This window comes from Vigna radiata, chromosome 6 (assembly GCF_000741045.1).
Source record: "Vigna radiata var. radiata cultivar VC1973A chromosome 6, Vradiata_ver6, whole genome shotgun sequence".
Classification (NCBI taxonomy): Eukaryota; Viridiplantae; Streptophyta; class Magnoliopsida; order Fabales; family Fabaceae; genus Vigna; species Vigna radiata.
Window position 1 is genome coordinate 7,812,446 of NC_028356.1, and position 23,326 is coordinate 7,835,771.

Consider the following 23,326-nt stretch of genomic DNA (forward strand, 5'->3'; position numbering starts at 1 on the left):
AGGTATTGCCTTTTGGGAGGAGTGATAAGATGCTAACACCTTTTCAAACCTGAAAATCTGTTTTCGTAAACCATGTTTTTATTTTAGGATTTTTCCATAGTTTTTCTATAATAAATTATGATAACGACTCCTAAAATCTTTTCTCGTTTATTTTTTATTCGTCGTTCTGTCATAATCCCCGACACTTCTCAACCAAAAAATAACATTTTGATGTATATATCACATTAGAAAGCATCACGTTCACCATAAGCAATTTACAAACCTTGTACCCAAAATTCCAAAGAAGAATGAACATTTTAGCCACGAATCCAATTTCGGTTATGTTACACGACACCTAAGGAAGAATTTTAAGAATTAGAGCATCAATTTCGTATGTTGAAATGTTTTTTTAACAATTTTTTTACAGCTTTTTATAATTATTTATGTAATAATTTATAATTAATCTATTTCAAATATACAATTAATAAAATAGTGACATATTTTTTATTTTTAAAAATTGTTAAGATACGATCTTATATTTAAAATAAATTATTTTTAAGTACAAATGGTGTTTGATTGTAACTTCTAAACGTCATTGCTATCTCTGCTGAAGACCGTCAACTACCAAACGATTTTGTGGTGCAAGACTGTTAGCTATTCAGACGGCAAGTAACGGAAACGGAACACTGATAATTCGTGGTTGTTGCATGTATACGTCTTTTCTTTCTATACACTTCACCAGCTTTCCCTTTGCTTTCCCGAATTAGGTTTTGTTTTCTCTTTTTTCCATTCCGCGATGTCTTTGCCTCTATTTCCTCCCTTCCTCTTCTATTTTGTATTTTTTCATTTTATTTTTAGTAGCAGTAAATGCATACGTTCTATCTTTCTACAAAAGTTCTTATCATGCAAATCTCAGAACTATGATCGGTTGTGGTAACGCTTGATTTTGAGGATGGTAAGTCGTAATTACCGTGCTAGGTAGATAAAAGTCTGAGCCTTTTTTTTTTTGGCGTGTTCAAGATGTGGAGTAGATGCTGGTGTGCCGGTGGTGGAGGATCAATTCTGAGGCAAAGGGTGTCTTTTGTTTTTAGTGGAAGCCATGGTTGTGGGGGAAAGGTTCAGCCTTTTGATCCTTTGAGGGGTTTTGAAGGCGCATGTGGTGGAAGGAGAGGAGGGGTGGCGTTTGTGTTGAGGCAGATGAAGAGCGGTGTCTGTTCTACATCTTCAGTTTCACACCCTGCTGACGGTGTCAGTGGGAATGAGAATAGTAATAATAATGATAATAATAGGAGTAATGATGATAATGGGAATGGGAAAAAAGGTTCTATGTCCTTCCGTGAGGCTAAGAAGCTAATGAGATTGGCGAATGTGGAATCGCTAAAGGAGAAGCTTGAAAGAGAGGAGAAGGAGATTATTCCCTACTGTGAGCTTCTTGAAGAGTGTAAGAAAATGGGTGTTGCAAGAGATGCTGAGGAGGCTGCAACATTTGCACATTGTCTTGATGATGCTGGGGTTATTCTCCTCTTCAGAGACAAGGTCTATCTGCATCCTGATAAGGTGACTGCTCTCTATCATGATTCTATCATTCAGTAATTGATAATTGTTTCTCAGAAAGAAAAAATTGAATCTGTTACCGTGTGGCTCTCTTAAAACATGGCCAAATCAAGCACGTATTCAATGCCAGGAGATACCATTCATTACCCCTTTTCATGGGCCCCTAGTTTTTAGGCTTTGTTTGGAAGTTTAGAATACTTTGTATTGCTACATTCCTTTTTTTGTTAATTTGTGAGAGTTGCAAATTAATAGATTGTCTCAATGATAGGGGATTAATGGATTGTGTTTGTTGTTAATCTTTGAACTTCACTTTGTGACATGGAAACTCTGTTGTCTGCATTAATGTGAGTTAGTTCAAACTCACCGAAACATGATCTTTCATCAAATGGAATAATATTGTACAACATTGTTATTGGTACACTCGCTGATAGAAGGCATGGATACTTCAAAACTGTGACTGTGTTAAACACAAATCTATTGTTTTTGTCAGCAATTTGTTGAGTACTTCTGTGTTGCTGTTGTTTTAAAATTGGAATTTTGTTTTACCAACTTATATTGGGCTTGTACACAAACCTTTATTATATTAATCATCCAAATAAAACTTACCAAAAAGATCTAGTTTATAAATATACCAAATATTTCCTTCCATATAAGAAGCCCTGTGTTGTATGATTTATAGATTGATGATCCCTTTTGTATTGCATGGTGAATATCAGGTGGTGGATATGGTTAGAAGAGCAGTTCCACTGGAACTAACAGAAGATAGTGATCCAATGATGGAGGAGCTAAAGAAGTTGCAAGAGAAGAAGAGAGAAATTGACACGTTGGCACACAAGCAGGTTCGGAGAGTCCTGTGGTCTGGACTAGGACTTGGTGTGCTTACTGTTGGACTGTTCTTCAGGCTGACATTCTGGGAATTCTCATGGGATGTGATGGAACCTATCACATATTTCACCACTTCCACTGGTTTGGTGGTAGGCTATGCCTACTTCTTGTTCACTTCTAGAGACCCAACTTACCAAGATTTCATGAAGAGACTCTTTCACTCCAGACAGAAGATCCTTCACAAGAACTACAATTTTGATGTTGACAGATTCAATGAGCTCCGATGCAGGTGCCATAAACCTTTGAATGCCAAAACCATTTTCAGAAATCGCATTGGGGTGGAACAGGATTTGGAGGATGTTTTGCGCAAAGATTAACCGACTAACATTTGTTCTAGTATTATTCATACTTATGGTTTCTAAAGATAAAATCTTTACATTAACCGTTGTGAACAAAATAAGAAAAATCTTTCATTATTCATTTATTCCTTTTAGTTGTATAAACTTTATTTTCATGTCCTTTATACTTGATGATAATAAGTCACTCTAGTTCCTTCGTGTATTATTTTAATCTCTTTAATTTTTGTCATCTCATCTCGTAGAGATTAAAAGCAGTATGCATAAAAACTAAAAAGTTTTTTTCACCATATTAGTGCAACTTTAATTTATAAAATTTTACATTGCCTTGAAATGAATAAAATAATAAAATAGGTTGTCTTTTAACAAAAATAATGCAGTTACATCACAAAAATCGAACTTCTTATGTTAAACATTATTGATGAAGGAAGAATGTTCTGTAACGATCCTTGTGTGCTGACAGAAAAGTTTCTCTGTAAAACCATGGTCTTGCATGTTCGAATTCAATGAGCAGAAACTGGTTCTTAAAGAATAGATAAATATTTGCTTGAACGAATTTACTCTTTTTAAGTAGTATGTATCTCCTTGCTATACGATCCTGTTTGTACTTGTCAAAAGGATATTCAATAAGCTATTCCTCAACTATTAACAAATGTTGCACTTTTATCAAATCCTTCCAGCAAAAGAATCCGAAGAGCTTCTATTCCATCTTGTAAAATAAAACTCAACTCTTGTCTTTCCTGTTTATTGAACCTGCGAAGAACAAATGGTACAGGATCCATTCTACCGGGAGGTCGTCCGATGCCAATTCTTAAACGAGGAAAAGCAGTATTCCCTTTGAAATGATTAATAACACTCTTCATTCCATTGTGGCCTCCATGTCCACCCTTTGGTAGAAGCCGCAATTTAGCAAAAGGTAAATCCAAGTCATCAAAGATCACAAGTACTTGCTTTAGTGTAATCTTGTAGTACGAAACTATGGCCCCAACAGATTCACCGCTAGAATTCATAAAAGTCTGTGGTTTTGCAAGTATGACTGGGACATCACCTATTAAACCTTTCCCAAATAAAGCTTTGAAGGAAACAGTGTTCATAGATATCCCTTCAGCTTCAGCTATGGCATCAACCATCTCAAAGCCCACATTGTGGCGAGTGGCAGCGTACTTTTTGCCTGGATTACCGAGGCCAACAATTAACCAAGGTAAATTTTCCTTCTTCTCTTTGGACTCGGTTGATATGGAAGCAGAAGAAGTAGAAGAAGAACTACTTTGAATGGTCATAATGCGATTGCAAGACGAAGAAGATAGAGAGAATAAGGGCCTGAGATATATATTGGATTAATCTTGGAATAAACAGAAGATACCTATTTATAATAAAAAAATTATGATTTAAGTCCAAAATATAAATAATAATAAATTAATTAAAAATAGAGGATAAAAATATAAGATAAAAATAAAAGATAAAAATAAAATAAATAATATATCTAATCATAATTATCTTATTTTTTTTAAGTGAAATTGTATAAAATTGACATAACTTTCTTATTTCAGTTAAAATTAAAAGAAAAAAAATTAATCAGTCATTTGTTTTTAAAATTTGTTTTTGTTTTAATTTTTGAATATTATATTTATTAAATAAATTTAAGTTTCATTATAAAAGAGTAAGTATTTATAACTACTATATTATTAATTTATATTATTTTATAAGATTAAAAGTAATTTATTTGAATGCTATTCAATACCGTGGTTAGAATTAGTTTAAAAATAATTTCAATAAAATTCTAATTTTAATATAAATAATTATATAAAATTAAAAAAAAATTAATTTAAATGTAGAGAGAATCCATGATTCTATTTTATAAACAACTACGATGAAATATAAAAAAAAAAAAACATATAAAAATTAAATTTAATACAAAATAATGACATTTACACGAAAAAGTCAACTTTTTGTTAATTAGTGACATTGTCAATATCATGTGTCATGTAACACTCTTTTTAGGAATATCATGCAATTTTTTTTTTTTCAAAACATTCATTCATTTAATAAAATAATGTATGATACCATCATTTACATTAAACTTAAAACATAACTATTTATTCCAAAATCCAAGTTAAAATTACATTATAGAAATAATATTATTCAAATACATTTTTTTTAATCTCAAATAAATTTTGTCAATACATGTCCTCGCGTTAAAACTTTCTCCCCATTTCTGAAATCTCATCTGCTATCGTACAAAACATACGTTATATGATCATTGTACAACATAATACAAACAGAGGTGAGCTAACCACAATTAGAAATCACAAGTCACATTCATATTCACAACTCAAAACATCCAATTCAAATCATTCTCAATACTATTTGTAAGATCCGAGAAAATAGGGGTTTTAAAAATAAAGTTGTTTTGAGACTTTAGACTTTTGTTTGAAGATTAGTGTTCTTGAGTTTATATTTTTGTTAGAACACAATTGTTATGTTATTTCTTTATTTTTATATTTTTTTCCTAGGGGAAAATGGTTTTTTACCTTTATTTAATTGGTGTAGAAATTAATTAAAGGATGGTGTAGGAAGGAAAAGTATGCAAATTAAATAATTTGGATATTTAATAAAATAATATTATGTAAATCTTTTAGAAGATTTGGTTGTTGTTATTTTAAAAATTAGTTAAATGAAAATAGAAGATATAATCTTAGTGAGTTTAAATATTAAAAGAAATATTATTATTAAATAAAATCATTATTAGATATTGTAGATTTTAAAAAAATTTGGTGGTTGATGATATTTTAAAAAATAGTTAAGAGAGAATAAGAGAGGAAATCTTAGTGATTTTATTTTATCAAAAATAAAAGGATAGAGATAAATATAAGAGGATAAAAAGGAGAAGAGTAAAAAGGGGTTGACATTTTGCTACCCTAAGAGGAAAAAACGAAAATTAGAAAGATAAGGGAGAGAAAAGACGTTTTTAAGGAGAAAATAGAGCTGAGAATGAGACATAAAAAATGGGAGGACCTTCGGTGACGTTGTGAAGCTTTCTTGACGATCTTGGAAACAAAAATCGTACGAGTCCAGGTAAGGGGAGTGGCTAGAATTACCTTGTGTGTATGATTTGTCATTGTATGATATTCTTTATTATATGTTGCAATCTATATGGTTGTTGGGGTGCATGGTAAATTTGGAGTGATAATGATGAGGGGTGACGTGAAAGTGTGGTTGGTGGAAAGGAAATAGGAGAGGAATGACTTGTGGAGGAACCATGGATTTAATAGGACGTTACGTGAGAGTGAGGATAAGAGTGTAGAAGATGAATGATTTGCTAGTGATGACTCTTTCGGCCGTGTGATGCGGGAAAGAAATTCTCTTCGGCTGTGTGATGCGGGAAGAGGATGGTCTAATAGTGGTGAATCTTCGTCCGAGTGACGCGGGAAACTAGATGTGTGATACGGGAAGAGGATGTCGTGTGACTCATAATGAATTGGTTATGGTGGTTAGGTAGTGTGGTAGTGTAGAGGAAATAGACCATTGAGTGTTGATGTTTTTATGATGTAATGTTGTGATGGTAATGCTGTGATAACATATGTTCACTAGTACAAAAATCATATTTTATAACGTACAAAAACGAACTATGACGTACATAGTTTTGTACGTTATAATAGGTCTACATATTTTATGTCATAAAATGAATTGATTCATAGAAATTCCAGGATGGCTGTTTATCTGTATCATATCGTATGTATATCTGTTTTTTGTTTGGCATGGATGAATATAACATTATGGCGTATTTTATCATTTTTTGTTGTTGCTTTTCTTGCAAGTTTTAAATGTTTTCCATCTAACCTGCATATTTGTTTGTTGCATCTAATTTCTATGAATCAATTCATTTTATGACAACAAATATTTGCTATGTCATAAAATATGTAGACCTATTATAACGTACAAAACTCATATTTTATTTGTACGTTATAAAATATGATTTTTGTACTAGTGGTTCATGATTTGGTTATTATTGTGGTTAATATAATTTTATGTTGTATGATAAGATAATTCTAGTTGCTCACCCTGAAAGTTGTGGTTGTGGTTTCCACCTACGATGATCATACTTGTACGGAAGTAGATGATTTACAGATAAGATCGAATTTGAGTAGCTGACGAAAGTTGGGATGTTATGTTCGAAGATTTATTATTTATTTTCTATTATTTGAAAGTATTCCAATTTGGTATTTTTATGTAAAAGTGATATTCTGAACTTTCTAGACGATGTTTATATATATGTTTTGCTTCCGTACTTTAATTGAATAAAGTTTGATTATCTTTCATAAATGTTTTATAGAAGGGTTTTGAAAAAAAAATTGCACCGTGAGATCTCAAAAAAATTAGGATGTTACACTATTAGTTTGCCAATAATAAATCTTCATTATCTTACTCATAATTTACTCGAATTATATTTGTACTAGTCGATCTAATCCATCAGTCACTCCATATTCAAATGCATTCCAAAGATTTCATAATTTCTCATAATTTACCGAGCAAAACCATGATTATTGAATCAAGAAAAACTTGAGTCCTCCTTCACACGTAACTTCGGACACGACTCAATTCCCGTCCTTCACACACAGTTATTGGAATTATCGGTTCTTATCCTTCGCACACAGCTATTGGACACTAGTCCTTCACACGCAGCTACTAGACCCATCTTGATTCTTGTCCTTCACACGCAATTAATGGACACTAGTCCTTCATACTCAACTATTGGACTCATCTCAATTCTTGTCCTTCACACGCAATTAATTGACACTAGTCCTTCACACACAATTATTGGACCCATCTCAATTCTTGTCCTTCACACGCAGCTAATGAACACTAGTCTTTCACACGCAACTATAGGACCCATCTCAATTCTTGTCCTTCACACGCAGCTAATAAACATCAGTCATTCACGCACAATTTTGGACCTATCTCACTAATATTCATTCTCCTTAAGAACTTACGAATAAACGAAATGGAGATTGGGATTTTACCTAGGTCACTTAGAGACATAAATAAAGTGGTCATCATTTTAAACAAAAATTTCAAAATTGATTTCTCTAGGTACAGATCTCAAATTATAAACCCTGATGGTCAAAGTGGACTACTATGTCTTATGAACCATATATAAAATTTTCAAGTTGATCCAATAGTAAACTAAGTGGAAATTGAGATTTTACTAAAGTAACTTAGAAAATAAAAAAATAAAAATGAGGAAGACCTAATCAAAGAAAACCAAAATCCTCACATTATTGATTATTTCTATATGAAAAAATATTTTTCATTTTTGAAAGAGGAAAAATGAATAAGTGAAAGCTTGTTGAGTAGACTTCGAGGAAAGAGAGATGTGTCTCAATGGACCACTTAAGTACCTTGTCTTTCCTTAGCCAAAGTGTTCCCCAACTAGTTTTTCACAAATTTCACATTATCCTCATCTAAAAAATCATCTAAAAAATCGATCCAGCAATCAGACTTTCACAACCCATCAAATATTTCAAATTAAAGAACATAAAACAATAAAAAGAAAATTAACTTCTACTTACAATATTAGCATTTGCATATTCATAGATTCAATACAAGATCAAAGACAATTTTCATCAACAATATTCACACAAAAAAATAATAAAAAGGATAGTTTGTCTCACACCACAACAATATTAGACCATAAATGCCTACTACAAACTGATAACAGAGAAAGGTCAGTTTTCCTTACCTGATTCCACTTCCTTGATGAAAAACACCTTTTCAGGAGCTCTTTCTACTTTCTCTACGACTCAGATTCTAACCCTAAAATCTCCTTATTTGCTACTAAACTTCTCACTTTCACTCTCTTGATGAAAAACTTCATTTCCTTACCCCCCTATTTATAGTTGAAATTAGGGTTACTATAGTAGTATTGTAGTTGTACTACATTTTACTATAGTAGTACTATAGTTGTACTACATTTTTACTGTAACAACACATATTTCACAAGGTATTTTCACTGTAGCAACGTACGTATTTTACTGTAGTAATAAGTGCATTTTATTGTAACATTATATGTATTTACTATAGTATTATACATAAATTTTTTTCTATATTTTAAAAAAATTTAACATCTCAAATGCAACTATTTTCAAGAGTCTTACATGTTACGCTAACATTATCAATGTCACGTGTCACACTACATTGTTAATGCCACGTGACATACTAATATTATCAGTGTTACATGCCATGCATGAACTTGACACAAAAACAACAAAATATTTAACCGTAAAAAAACAAAAAAAAAAACTATGAACTAATATGTGACATCATCAATATGGTATATTACTAACCATAAGAACATAATTTAATCAAATTTTAAAAAATGCGAACTTAATTAAAACAAAAGAAAAACAACTACTAAAAAGTTTTCAACCAAAATTAAAATTAAATGATTAATTAAGACAAAATAAAATAACAAAATGGAAGAAGTAGTGTAGAATTAGCACATCTTAAGAAGTTTAAAGTCATAACATGTCGCGACCGGGATCGTGATGAGGAGGACGACGAACCATTTAAAAAGAATCAAATATTTGAAAATTAGAGTTTGGAGTCGCCACCGTAGTTTATTCTGGAAAACTACATGGTCTACGAAATAGAAATTGTGGATCCGGGAGTCGGTTACGCGTAGAAAAGGTATTGGCACCCTACAACGTCTACTCGAAGACAGTACCTTTAATTAAACGTGCAAAATTGATGTGGTTTTCAATATGGTTCTTTTCCCCGAAAATAACAATATATATAAGACAATAAAAAGAAAAATATTTTTATTTTTGGGAATACCGACAAGGATTGACCTTGCTCCTACGTATTCTCGTATGAGAAATCAGAGGTACGTAGTTCTTTTGAAAAATTTGTTTGGAAGATTTGATTGGGGAATTGTTTGGAAAATGATTAAAGATAATTTTGGATTTTTGAGAAAGTGAACCTGATAAGGCATTGCCTTGCTCCTACATATCTCTAGATGGAGAATCAAGGATCGCATAGCTGTGGCTCAGAATGATTGTATGAGAGTTTGATATTTTTTAGCTTTTTTGGAAATTATATTTTTATTTTGGGTATTTTTTATATGATATTTAGATTTTGCGTAATAAACACTAAACTGATACGTACGATCACACGAGTATTCACACGACTTTTTATTTATTTGATTGTTTTGCGTAATGAGCACTAGGCTGATGCGTATGATCACAAAGTACTCAAACGAATTTTTTTGTTTGGGATAATGAGTATTGTGCTGATGTACAATTACTTATACCACTATTTATATTATTATGTATTTTTTAAAAAAAATTATATATTTTTGTCATCCTTTTTTATTCTTCATTTTGCATAATGAACACTAGGTTGATGCGTATGGTCGCACGAGTATTCACACGACTTTTTATTTATTTTATTTTTTTGCATAATAAGCACTAGGTTAATGCTTACGATGGCATGAGTCAAAGGACTTTTTTATTTTGGATAATGAGTATTGTGCTTATGCGTATGATCGTACAAGTACTTATGCCACTATTTATATTATTATGTATTTTTTAAAGTTTTATATATTTTTGTCATTTTTTATTCTTTTTTTATTTTATTTTTTTTATAAGGAAGAGAGATGAGTTGAAAGATATATTACACACAAGCATAAAACAAAATAAATGTGGTAAAAAATAAGATAAATTTACAAACATAAAAAAATTATTAAAATACTTACATAAATGAAATGTGAAGAATATGTGTACCTTGTTCAGGACTTGGATGATAGAGGAAGACCTTACTTGCAATAAGTTTGGAGAAGAGGTATACGGAAGGTGAAGAAGAACGACCTTGGAGTAGAAATGTGGTAAGAAATTATAGAGGAATTAGGAAATGGTAAAGTGTGAGAAAAAAATGAAGTAGAGATTAGGGATGGAATGAAGAGGTTTTTTTTTGTGAGAGAAAAGAGATCAATGTTATGTAATTGTGTGTAAAAAATGGAGTGAAGAATGTATGAGTATTTATAAAGTTATGGATGGAGATAGTTGATGAATAAAAATAATAAAATAAGTGGGTGAAAAAAATTATATGAAATAAAATATAATAAAAAAAAGTAAATAGTAAAAGTTAATGTGGAAAGTGTTTCGGTGATAATTTTGGGACCGAAAGGACTAACCTCGATAACGTAGCTCTGCTTCTTACTGACGCTGGATCTTCAAGTTCTTTCAATGCTTCAGTCGTACGTTCTCCAATTCATCCGTCAAGTTCCAACTTCTGCCCGAGAGGAGAAGGGATACCTGTAAAGGCACTCCGACGATCAAGTTAGACGTTGGTGATAGCGTGTTCTCAATTCTCAGCAAAGTAATGCTTAGAATGAGAAAGATGGTACTGCAGTACGATTGTATTAAGAGGGGAGAATGTGTGGAATGTCAGCATACCTTGTTTGGTGTCCTTCGTTCTCTATTTATAGGCTTTGGATTGATATGAGATCAATAGAATATAAACAGAATAAAATATAAACGAACTTACTTGATATATCTCTGTTTAGATATTATATGATTCGTGATATATGATATTATTTGGTTCTTCGCGTCTGTGACATGATGGGTTGTGAGCCCAATAAGATTTGACCCAATTTCGGGTCCAATACGATCAATAATTTGATCCAGTTATTTGATTAGCGCGTCCGATCGGTTTAGCTGACCGTTGGAGATATCCTACCATACAGAAAGTAAATGAAAGAATTAATATAAAAAGTGAGTGGAAAAATTAGATGGAGAAAATTGGTGAAGAAAATAAAAAATAATATAAAATGTGAGTGGAAAGAGTATAGGAAGAAAGTAGATGAAAGAAATAATAAAATAAGGTTGGTGGAGAAAGTGGTAATAAAATATAATTTAGAAAAATGATGGAATAAATAAAAGTTATTAGTAAGAGAAACTAATATAAAAGTGAGGTGGAAAAGTAGATGGAAAAAATGGATGAAGAAAATAATAAAATATGTTGGTGAAGAAGGTGGTGAATAAAATATGATTTAGATAAATGAATGGAATAAGTAAGAGAAATTAATATAAAAGTGGGGTGGAAAAGTAGATGGAGAAAATAGGTGAAGGAAATAATAAAATATGTTGGTGGAGAAGGTAGTGAATAAAATATAATTTATAAAAGTGAATCGAATAAGTAAAAGAAATTAATATAAAAGTGGGGTGGAAAGTAGATGGAGAAAATGAACGAAAGAAATAATAAAATATGTTAGTTGAGAAGGTAATAAATAAGATATAATTTATAAAAGTGAATGGAATAAGTAATATTTAGAGAGAGAAATTAATAAAAAGTGGGTAGAAAAAGTAGATGGAGAAAATGAACGAAAGAAATAATAAAATATGTTGGTGGAGAAGATAATAAATAAGATATAATTTATAAAAGTGAATGGAATAAGTAATATTTAGAGAGAGAGAAATTAATAAAAAGTGGGTAGAAAAGTAGATGGAAAAAATGGATAAAGAAAATAATAAAAAAAAGAGTTATTGGAAAAGATATAATTAAAAAGGTAAGTGGAACAATTAGAAAAGTTGATATATAAAAATTAATATGAAAATGAGGTGGAAAAAGTAAATGAAAAAGGTAGATGATGTGGAATGTGATGTGGAGAATGATGTAGATGGTGATGTGGTTGATGATGTGGAGAGTATGGTGTAAGAAGAAAAATATGATGGTGAGGAAATAAAAAAAGTGTGAGATTATACTGGGTCATTGGACTAATTGTTAAAAAAGTTAATTTAGGAGTGTAAATAGTAAAACAAATAGGAATTTGTTTTATTTTATTTATTTTTGTGATGAATTTTATTTATCCGTATGTGTATATATAAATTTTTAAAGTTTCAGGCAAGTATTAGTTACCAATCTCGTAAAGTTTTTAAAATCTATTATTTTCGTAATTTTTATTTAAAATTAAACTAATATAATGAAAATAAAATAAAAGAATGATTTATTTCCTAATTTTATTTAAAGTTAAACTAATATAATGAAAAGAAAATCAAAAAATATTTATAAGGTTAGTATTAAAAGCTAAAAATTATCCAATTATAAATATAAAATGAGCATTCAAATAAGTGAAAAAAATTAAGTTTTTTAACAAATTAAAATTAGTATATGCATCAACTAAAAGTTATTTTTTTCTAAAATCTAAATGAAAGAGCTTTTATAAATTAAATTACACATAAAATAATTTCAAGTTTCAAAGATTTATCTTTTTATATAACGGTTTATAATTATAAATTTAGTCAAATAAATTCATTAATTAGAGCTTTCTAAAATCTAAATGAAAGAGCTTTTATAAATTAAATTACACAAAATAATTTCAAGTTTCAAAGATTTGTCTTTTTATATAACGGTTTATAATTATAAATTTAGTCATATAAATTCGTTATTTAGAGCAAAAATTTCCCTTAATTAACCTTTGTGAATTTAAATCCGAAAATATTACACGATGAATATACTTCTATTTGTTCATAATATTTCTAATTTGTTAGTTATATTAGTTTTTGTATTATATATGATTAAATATTCTTCCCTTATACTTCTATATATTTGGCTCTTAACAAATACATATTCAACTACTAAGTCAACATATATTGAATTTATTTTACTTTTGACTAACATAACGTTAACAAATCACTCACTCACAATAATCTATAAGTAATAATAATTCAGAAGTTAACATATAATTAGATTATCAATCCAAACTTAGTGATCGCCGGTGCAAGAGGCATGGACAAGTGGCACTTCCATTAATAGTTATGGGACTATACGGTTGAATGATAGCTTAAAGGAATTGATTTGACTACTCATATCAACAAATGCATTTGTTTTTCGATAACCTAACTCATAAGAATGTAGTAATAATTTTTAAAATTGAACCAATTTTAAAATATAATTTAATTATATATATAAAGAATATTATTAAAATCATTCAAAAGAAATTAATTTTAAAGTTCTTTAAAAGGAAAAATTGAAAAATAAACTTTTAAAGCCTGCGGTGAACGTGGATCGAATACGTGACCTTCAGATCTTCAGTCTGACGCTCTCCCAACTGAGCTATCCCCACAACTTGTATATGTATATGGATGTTAAAATAATAAATATAGAGAAATTAAGGTTCCAATAGCCCAAGAAGGGCCCGTCAGGCACGACACCGAACGAAAAGCCGAACTGTTTTGTTTTCTTCAAATTTCGTTTCTTTTCTTTTCCTTTTCGTAGCTGACTTTTGACTTCACATCTAAGCATAAGCAAAGAAGCAAGCGAGAAACGGGAAAAGCGAAACGCAAAAGCGGTTGTTGAATTTGGATGTGGAATTGTGGCGTTCGAATTGGAGGAAGAGAGAGTAAAACAGGATTAGCATAACCGCAGAAGCAGGAGCAGAATCGCGTTTCGATGGAGGCGGTGGCCGAGGGTCTATGGGGACTCGCGGAGTACCACGAGACGAGAGGAGAAATTGGGAAAGCAGTGAAGTGCCTGGAAGCCATATGCCAAAGCGAGGTTTCGTTTTTCCCAATCGTTGAGGTCAAGACTCGTCTTCGCATTGCCACACTTCTCCTCCACCATTCGCACAACGTGAACCACGCCAAGTCCCACCTCGAACGTTCCGTTAGTCTTTTTCTCCTTCTCGTTGTTGTTAGTTTCCACTACTTCAAATTCTTTGCTTATGGTATCTGTTTTGGTTCTTTTTTGCAGCAATTGCTTTTGAAGTCTATTCCGTCTTGCTTCGAATTGAAGTGCAGAGCGTATAGCTTGCTCAGCCAGTGTTACCATCTTGTCGGAGCTATTCCACCGCAGAAACAGGTCTTGCACAAGGGACTTGAGCTCACTGCATCTGTTGGATACGAGTATGTGTTCTCTTTCCTAGATCTTTCTCTCTGGTATTTTGAGTTTAGGTTTTAGTTTAGCTCATCTTAAACTAGTGGTTTGCACTTTGGACTTTGGAGAATGAAACGTAGTTGTAGCTTCAATGTTTGTTATTATCGTGCTTGCTTCTTACCATAAATGGTTGTTGTCACTGCACTTTATTGTCTGATGTTATGCTTCACAGTTTGGACGATGCCCATCTATTGTTGCCATTGAATTTGTTTGGACAAACTTCTTCTAGGAGAAAAAAATAAGAAGAAAAATGATGAAATGTGCTTATCCATAAATTGAAATTAGCTTGTAGTGATGTGGACTATGCTAGGTTTTGACTATGATGGGATTGCATCGGATGACTATAGGAAAGGTGCGGGTTTGATTATAACTATTAGAATATTTATCATAATTATATTATGTATAGGATTATCCTATTTATCATTATTACATTGTGTTTAGGTTATTTTATTCATCATCATTATATTGTGGTTAGGTTTCTTTATTTATCATGTATTTTGTATTAAACTTTCTTATATATACAATGAGAATATATACAATGAGAGTAGGAGGGATCTTTTCAAAACCTTCAAAAATATGTTTTTCAGTTTCTAATCTTAAAAATGACAGTCCTCGAAATATAAACTCATTCCTGGATATGGAAATTGTGTGTCATCTCCATCCCCTTTGGATGACAGGTATATTGGCATCCATTCGTATATTTATTAAATATTAAGGATTGTAGTAAAAAAATGTATTTATTAATAATTCAATGTTAAATTGACACATTTTCTTCTTTTCCATGTTAAATAATAAGGAAAAAAATTATGATTACATAAATCTCAAAAAAATTAACTAATAATGTTTAGTAATTTAAAAAGAAACAAATATATGCATACTCATTCCATTTCTACATCTGATTTAAAAACCCGTGTCCATCAATTTGGATATTCTTGTCAATTTGGATAAAGAGTCTAATATTGCATGTTATTGAGTGGGAACAACAAGGGGTGAATGATTTCTTATGATTGACAACTTCAAAGAAAAACTGCATAATGTTCTTAAAATGGGTTACAATATCCATTAGGGCTTCAATTTGCAGATTTGTTTACGAAGTAACTTCTTACAAAGCGGTTTTATGATCTTATTGCAAATGGTAAATATCCGTCAACCAGCTTGAAGGAGTGTGGAGATATGAGGAAATACTATTAATGATTGGGGCTATTTCTCGTAGGGATGGGATGAATAATTATTAACTGTTGTATTTATTTCAATAAATTATTTCTAGAGTTGTAGCATATTGTACAGTTTACATTAAAATCCAAATCAGAGTTTCTTCTCTATCTAACTCTTCCCTTACCTTTTTCAAGTCTGACTAACACTGCTACTGCAACTACTGTCACTACTGGTGCTACGTATTCATGGTGTCTAGTTTATTTTTTTTTTTGAAGGATTTCAATGAAGTTGTGGTCTTGCAACTTCAATTCACAGCTTGCAAATGCTTTATCTATTGAAGGGGACTACCAGGGTTCAATCTCTGCTTTAGAGTGTGGATTTGTATGTGCTACTGAAGTATGCTTGCCAGAGTTGCAGGTATGCTGTCAAAAGTTACAAATTTACAACTTACGTGGAAAGGCATGTTATTTGCTTCCTTCTCTTCATTTGCCACCAATTCGGTGGTGAATTTCTAACTCTAATAGATAGAACCCTCTGAATGTTTGTTGTCTTTCACATCTATTGTGTGTGTCAACTATTAACTCTCTACTTTGCTAAAATAAAAGGCACTCCATTTGTTATGAGTTTAATATAATATTGCTCATCAGCTCTGTGTGTAATTTCTTGTTTTATAACAATGGAGCAGATGTTTTTTGCCACTTCAATATTGCATGTCCGACTCATGCAATGGGATGATGATAATTTGGTAGAGCAAGCTGTTAATAAATGCAACGAGATTTGGGAGTTAATCGATCTAGATAAAGTGAGTGCAAATGTTCTTTAGCTTCTTACTTTTTTACTATTCTTTGTGCAGACAATGCACAACTGTAGAGACTGCATGTTTTTAAGTGAGATATATCATGATTTTTTTTATACCTTTGCTCTAATTTATTTTCTCTCTTGCATCCTAACACTTCTCAGCGACGACAATGCCCTGGCTTACTATTTTATAATGAATTACTTCACATATTCTACCGATTGCGACTATGTGATTACAAGAATGCTGCACCCCATGTAGACAATCTGGATGCTGCCATGAAGGTTGATATGCAGCAAACGCAGCAAATACAGGAGCTAGTGAAGGAACTTGAAGTTCTAGATCAAAGTCTCTCACGGTCTGACCTTCACTACAGGGATAGGACAGCATTATCTAGAAAGCAAACACTGATTAAGGAGCAACTCAGCAGCATGACTGGGTTGAATTTAATTGGGCAGGAATCACTGCAACCAGTGTATTTTGGGAATATCAGAAGGACCATAGGAGATAAACTTCAATTAGCACCTCCTCCCATTGATGGTGAATGGCTTCCTAAAAGTGCTGCCTATGCATTGGTTGATCTAATAGTTGTTGTATTTGGGCGCCCAAAGGGACTTTTTAAGGAATGTGCTAAACGCATACAATCTGGGATGCATATAATACAAGGTTGTTGAAAAACTTTTTTAGTGAGTTTGTGTGTTTTTTTCATCATCATTTGGGTTTGTTCCAATTTATTGCTATCCTTAAAGTACATCTGCTACTTCTTTTAAGTACAAAATAATGATTTCTCATGTGAAATCAATTTGTATTTTGCTGTCCAAATAGCCCTGTGATAATTTTTGATGTTGTCTGATTTATGCCCTTTTACTCGCAGTTCCACCATATATCAGTTTTCAACTATTCTATATGTCCAATCACAACCATAAAATGTACTTTTTATAGTTTTCTTAACTAGGACTTAATGTGAAATGTGTTAGGAAGTGTCAACAGATTAGAAGCATTACTTTGTTGAATTATTTGTTCTGATTGCATGATTGATGAGTTGAGTTGTTTCTGTTATTCAAATGGATTTCCATGTTAGTCGCAGCTGTTTTATGGCCTGCTTTGGAGAGTGAAGTTGTAGCCACTTTGAAACTATTTTCCTTATGAAAATAATATATCTTCTTCTGTAATAGTGTTTCACATTGTAAATATCGTAAATAATGTATTTTACAAATTTCTATGCTAATGATTATTAGTGGTCATATACATAAAAGGTTTTAATTTGAAACAGTACTAAAGTATTTAGGTCTATATGTTAAAATGGCCAACATATGTAAAATCATTTAATTATATATAGTTATTCATATTTTGAAGTACTTCCTTGCAGATGAGTTAGTAAAGCTTGGAATTACTGATGGTGTTAGAGGTGAGATTTGTTATTCCAAACTTGTCTGCTGTAAGATGGTTAGGCTGTCATGCAATCAAGAATTTCTAATGCAATTTTGTCGAACCTTCTTTTTTACCAGAAGTGGATTTACAACACTCTTCTATCTGGATGGCTGGTGTGTACTTAATGCTACTAGTTCAGTTTCTTGAAAACAAAGTGGCTATTGAACTCACACGAGCAGAATTTGTTGAAGCACAGGAGGTTGGTTATCTTCCTATGGTATATTTTGTCAGCACCAAGGATGAAAAGACATGATAGTTTGCATTTATTCCATACAATTTCAAAGTCGCTAGCAATAAATAATAATCCACCTTGTTAGCTGGCTTGCTTCTGCTGATATTTTTCCTGTTCCTGTGGATTTATAAGGTGGTATTCCATTACATTCCGGAATTGAAATAGTTAATTAATACCACTGCAATTTTTCAGGCTTTGGTACAGATGAAAAATTGGTTCATGCGGTTTCCAACCATATTACAGGCCTGTGAATGCATCATTGAGATGCTTAGAGGTCAATATGCTCATTCAGTTGGCTGTTACAACGAAGCTGTTTTTCATTATATCGAGGCAGTGAAGGTATATATATATGTGTGTGTGTGTGCGCGCATATGACATATTTGTAACAGATGGGATATTTTAGTAGTGAACAAGATGTAGTTTCTGCAGTTTTGATAATTTTGCCAAATATATATGCTGATTTGGCATGCTACATACATATTAATGTTTTTGTCTGTGGAGCTTGTTATAAATTGTTGATGAAGATAACTTCATAGTATCCAAGCAATGACTACATATTTCTGTGTAGCTTACAGACAGCAAATCAATGCAAGCTATGTGCCAAGTTTATGCAGCTGTCTCCTACATCTGCATTGGTGATGCTGAATCTTCTTCACAGGTGGAGAAATGCCTCTAACAAAAACTAAATTGGTTCTACATATTTTTGAAGTAGTTTAATTCCAGGAGATTTTTTATTGAATGATATTTTTCCCTCAGGCACTTGATTTGATCGGCCCAGTTTATGGAGTAATGGATTCTTTTGTAGGAGTTAGAGAAAAGACCGGTGTTCTTTTTGCTTATGGTCTTTTATTGATGAAGCAACAGGATCTACAAGAAGCAAGGTAAGTTTTGAAATAACTAATGGAATAACCTGCACAGATGTTGAGCTTACAATCTAGAGTTTAGTGTATTTGTTTGTTATTTTTTAATTTAATAGTAAATTTGTTAGTACATATGTTTATAAAAATATTGACAACACCTTGAACTGGTAAATTACAATAAAAAATTAGCAATGAAGAAATATTTAATTTAGCTTATTTTAACTATGCATCCAAATTGGAAAAATGCACTTTACCTGCATTTATTTTATTCATTATTATACTTTCGTTATATGTTAAGATCCCCGGTTGAACTATTGACTGGATTACTTCGTTGCATCGGTTTTTGAAACATGGATATGGGAAGAATTACTATGCCTTCTGTTGGGTTTCATTCATATAAAAGAACCGGTGCTATCAGTGCTACACCTTAGTTGGTGGATGTTTCTTTAAATTATTATGTCATGTAATGTAACGGATTTGACTGTTAAATGGACCTCCAAAGTAAGTAATCTCCAGAATGGAATCTCACTTGCGACTGATCTCTTTCCTCCATCTGACATATATAAATTCTACTTCTTCCTTTGTCTAAGTTGCAAATTTGTTGCAGAAATCGCCTGGCAAGGGGATTGCAGCTGACGCATACATATTTGGGAAACCTTCAACTTGTTTCACAGTATTTGACAATCCTAGGCAGTTTGGCCCTTGCATTACGTGACACCGTACAAGCCAGGGAGATATTGAGATCTTCTTTGACTTTAGCAAAGAAACTTTATGATATTCCTACTCAGATTTGGGTGCTATCTGTTTTGACCGGTACTTTTATCTTATCTAAGACTACCTAATTTGTGAATGCAACAAATTTATTATGACTTTAAGTGCTCCCTAGTTGCACAATTTGTAGACGAGTACTTAGATTGCCATCTGAGTGTCATGCTTTTCTTGCTTATTTATTGTGCTCATTTTTGGTTTGAACTTTTTTATGATAAACCTTGTGTAGATTGGCTGGTATGTAAGTGGGATAATAATTAAATTGTTCAATTTTTTGCATGGTGTCGTGGCTTTATACGGTATATTTAATTGGAGGTGCTGGTTCAAATCCTAGAATCAGTTTCTCCATTGGCAGGTGTATGGCTGTGCCCATCTTACCTTCCCCAAACCCCATCAAGTGGGAGCATCATGCACTAAGTGCTCTCCCACTTTCTATTTATATATTTATTATATCATCTCTCTCTCTCTCTCTCTCTCTCTCTCTCTCTCTATATATATATATATATATATATATATATATTCCTGTTTTTACAATGGTCATCTTTAATTGTATGTATCTCAATGTTTCTTATTAGGTTTCTTTTATTTAAAAAAATGTTCAAATATACCTCCTGGTTCTTGTAGGTTTATATAAAGAATTAGGTGAAAGGGGAAACGAAATGGAGAATGTGGAGTATCAGGCAAAAAAAACAGAAGATTTGCAGAGGAGACTTGCTGATGCACATGCATCCATTTATCATATTGAAATAGTAAGTTCATCTCGACAAAGAATCGGTATGCGGTATGTCTCTTGGATTTAGTTATTTATTGTTTATTTCACCACATTGATCTACAGATTGACAAAATAAGACTTCAAGTCCACCAATTAAACGATTTGGACATCAAGCGTGCAATGGCAGACCCAGCTCTGGGAGTCAATCTTGATATCCCAGAATCTATTGGTCTGTCAGCAGCCATGCCTGCTCCTTCATCGTCAAGACTTGTTGATATAGACACCAGAAGACGTGGAAAACGGAGACTATAGTGTGTTCCTTGTGCAGGCAAAACCATTATATTTTTTGTGAATTACTTGCAAGCTATTGATCCAAGGTCCAAGTGGGTTGAAGAGTTTAGCAGATAGGGTTTCCAGCAAGCTTTCTTTTCACACGCATCACTGTAAAAGATTCTGTACAGTTAATTAGAATGTTTTGCAAAAGTTATAGATGGAATAGATATTAGAAGTTACCAATTAACATTTAGAATAGGTGTTTATTTCTATTTTATTCTTTTTGTATCGAAAGAGAAAAAAAAAAGTAGAATAGTTTTTTTTAAGGCAGGTCCTTAGGATTGTGTTTGTTCAGCTGTTTATAGCATTTTTCAATTCAAAGAAATCAGTATGCTTTCTTATTTGAAGATGTTATATGTAAATTAATTGCAATGGTTTTACTGAAATAGAATTTCATGTACACTACATCTAGATGAAATGTTTTGTTCTATGTCAAAATTAATCATATCCACTTGTTTACAAAAGGAACTTCATTTGCTTTGGCCTTTTTGCAGTTGTTGTTCATGGTTATTCAGTACAGAATGTTCGAAGCTTTAAAAATGTGTTATATTTATCTAAATTTGTTATGCCATGCTGTATTTTTAGAAATGAAAGTTGTCCATAAAATAAATCTATGAATGTTGTAAGCATTCAATAAAAAAAGTGTACAGTGAGATCAATTAAATTATAATAAGAACTTAGATCCAAGAATTTATGACACCATGATACTTTAACTTATATTTATATTTATAGTTTTTTAAAGTATAATTGTTTCAATTATTTATGTTTTACCATGTACTTCAGTATTAAACCTTAATTATACTTATTTAATTAATTTATATGTTTAATTATTTTTTAAAAATATATTATTTAAAAGTTGACACTTAATTGTAAAAATTTATAAATTACTAAGAGCCACACCCAACAGTTAACCATTTATTTAATGTTAAAAGTAAGATTATTTAAATATATTAATTGCTAATATGGCACCCTTTTCCATCATCACGTGTCTAAAGTGCACGTCGACTAGGGTGTGATTTCTTCCTGTATCTCCGTATATTTCAGAGTTTTAATTTTTATCATTTCCTAATTTTAAATTTCAAAATATTTAATTTAAAAATATTTTAAAATGTAGAATTTAAAATACTATTTTGATTATACATATTAGAATATAAAATTATATTTCAAAATGTACAATATAAAATTTAAATTTAAAAATGCATTCTGAATTTTAGAATGCATATATAACTTGAAAACCCGTCTAAAATACAACATATATGAAAACAAACTACCAATAATATTATCTATTTATCTTATTTATAATTTTGACACCTTGAATATGTTTTATAATACCAATTTTTGAAATATGGAAGAAAAATAATATATATTTAAGGATTAAATATCTTTTTAGTCCTTAAACTATCAAGCAAATTTGGATTTAGTTTCTCTTTTAAACTAAGCTACATTTTGGTCATTTTCATTAAAGAAACCTTATTTTTTCGTCCTCCAAAACTAATGGCATTAAAAAAAAAGTTGAGGTGACTAACGGTGAAATGCCCATCATTTTTTTTTTTGACACTCGGTCAATCTTTTTCACTTTTCTTTCTCCCTATCCCTCTGTCTCCTTCCTTCCATCTTCCACTCCCTCCATCATCTTCACCAAATCCTCCAAACAAAGAAACTCATTTGATAACTTTTTGGCAAATATACCAAATCTTTACAACTAATACAGTGAATAAGTAAAATATCGTTCTCCCAAGGGACTTGTGCAACACATGACAATTCTTCCTTTTACAACCCAATTAGACATCAAATACACAAAACAATACAAGAAACTATTTTTGGTATTTTATCAAACAGTTGGTGTGCCAAAAAATTTTATTTAAAAGAAACTTCGTTGGAATTAGGTTTGATGAATCATATGAATATAAAACTCTGTTCAATATTTCATTATTTCATTCAAACATTCACATCAAGGCATACTAGTCCTAATCCCTTAGCAACCAATTCTAAATTAATATATCAAATTGTTAATCCCTTAGTCATTTTAACATACAATTTACATTAAGTTTGATGCTTAGAATGACCAAGGTATTGAGTCTATCCCTAGATCCCAAATCACTTAGGTGCTCTATCTATGTCCATGTTCAAATTTACTTTCCAGAGACATTCAAATAACATTGTATTTTCGTACAATAATAATAAATTCAAGAAAGAGCATATGAACGAACAACGATATATTGAAAAATTACATCACAGTGAGTTCATTACATCCAATCCCAACGAAAGAGAAATTTAATTACTCCTAGTCATCTAGAACGTACACATCTGAAGCAATCCCTTGCAAAAATGGTGTCTTGATGCCTTGAAGTAGTCTCCTAAAGTTCCTGAGATGCTTTTGTTTCTTCCCTATGT

At 31.5% G+C, this 23,326-nt stretch overlaps 3 protein-coding genes and 1 non-coding gene across 6 annotated transcripts; 2 read left to right on the forward strand and 2 right to left on the reverse strand.

Annotated features, from left to right (window-relative positions):
- The first annotated feature begins 575 nt into the window (after positions 1 to 575).
- LOC106764205 (calcium uniporter protein 6, mitochondrial) lies at positions 576 to 2,912 on the forward strand. Of its 2 annotated transcripts, XM_022782027.1 has the most exons (3): positions 576 to 688; positions 1,000 to 1,536; positions 2,250 to 2,912. In XM_022782027.1, the coding sequence occupies exons 2-3, from the start codon at positions 1,000 to 1,002 to the stop codon at positions 2,733 to 2,735; spliced, it is 1,023 nt and encodes a 340-aa protein (XP_022637748.1). In that variant the 5' UTR covers positions 576 to 688; the 3' UTR covers positions 2,736 to 2,912. The 2 variants fall into 2 exon arrangements, with proteins under 2 accessions (XP_022637748.1, XP_014503933.1); XM_014648447.2 differs by lacking the exon at positions 576 to 688 and having other exon boundaries at positions 695 to 1,536.
- Positions 2,913 to 3,134: 222 nt separating this feature from the next.
- On the reverse strand, positions 3,135 to 3,994 carry LOC106764506 (peptidyl-tRNA hydrolase, chloroplastic-like). Its single transcript, XM_014648785.2, has one exon. It carries the CDS (start codon positions 3,992 to 3,994, stop codon positions 3,353 to 3,355), a length of 642 nt encoding a protein of 213 aa, XP_014504271.1. The 3' UTR covers positions 3,135 to 3,352.
- A 9,769-nt stretch (positions 3,995 to 13,763) lies between these two features.
- On the reverse strand, positions 13,764 to 13,836 carry TRNAF-GAA. The gene has a single exon. It is a non-coding gene; the product is annotated as a tRNA-Phe (tRNA).
- A 103-nt stretch (positions 13,837 to 13,939) lies between these two features.
- Positions 13,940 to 21,343, forward strand: LOC106765311 (sister chromatid cohesion protein SCC4). 2 transcript variants are annotated; one of them, XM_022782028.1, is made up of 13 exons: positions 13,940 to 14,375; positions 14,463 to 14,614; positions 16,076 to 16,259; positions 16,486 to 16,602; positions 16,761 to 17,262; positions 17,966 to 18,004; positions 18,105 to 18,226; positions 18,452 to 18,598; positions 18,828 to 18,917; positions 19,016 to 19,140; positions 19,727 to 19,932; positions 20,512 to 20,636; positions 20,723 to 21,343. In XM_022782028.1, the coding sequence occupies exons 1-13, from the start codon at positions 14,163 to 14,165 to the stop codon at positions 20,909 to 20,911; spliced, it is 2,211 nt and encodes a 736-aa protein (XP_022637749.1). In that variant the 5' UTR covers positions 13,940 to 14,162; the 3' UTR covers positions 20,912 to 21,343. The 2 variants fall into 2 exon arrangements, with proteins under 2 accessions (XP_022637749.1, XP_014505372.1); XM_014649886.2 differs by having other exon boundaries at positions 13,941 to 14,375; positions 16,076 to 16,217.
- Positions 21,344 to 23,326: the final 1,983 nt, after the last annotated feature.

What these genes read in the sequence shown, in the direction of transcription:
- LOC106764205 (XM_022782027.1), top strand. Translation starts at nt 1,000, where the DNA reads ATGTGGAGTAGATGCTGGTGTGCCGGTGGTGGAGGATCAATTCTGAGG. An exon ending in TCTATCTGCATCCTGATAAG is followed by an intron (nt 1,537 to 2,249) that starts GTGACTGCTCTC and finishes GGTGAATATCAG; the next exon opens with GTGGTGGATATGGTTAGAAG.
- LOC106765311 (XM_022782028.1), top strand. Translation starts at nt 14,163, where the DNA reads ATGGAGGCGGTGGCCGAGGGTCTATGGGGACTCGCGGAGTACCACGAG. An exon ending in TTTACAACTTACGTGGAAAG is followed by an intron (nt 16,260 to 16,485) that starts GCATGTTATTTG and finishes ACAATGGAGCAG; the next exon opens with ATGTTTTTTGCCACTTCAAT. An exon ending in ATTATATCGAGGCAGTGAAG is followed by an intron (nt 18,599 to 18,827) that starts GTATATATATAT and finishes ATTTCTGTGTAG; the next exon opens with CTTACAGACAGCAAATCAAT.
- LOC106764506 (XM_014648785.2), bottom strand. Translation starts at nt 3,994, where the DNA reads ATGACCATTCAAAGTAGTTCTTCTTCTACTTCTTCTGCTTCCATATCA.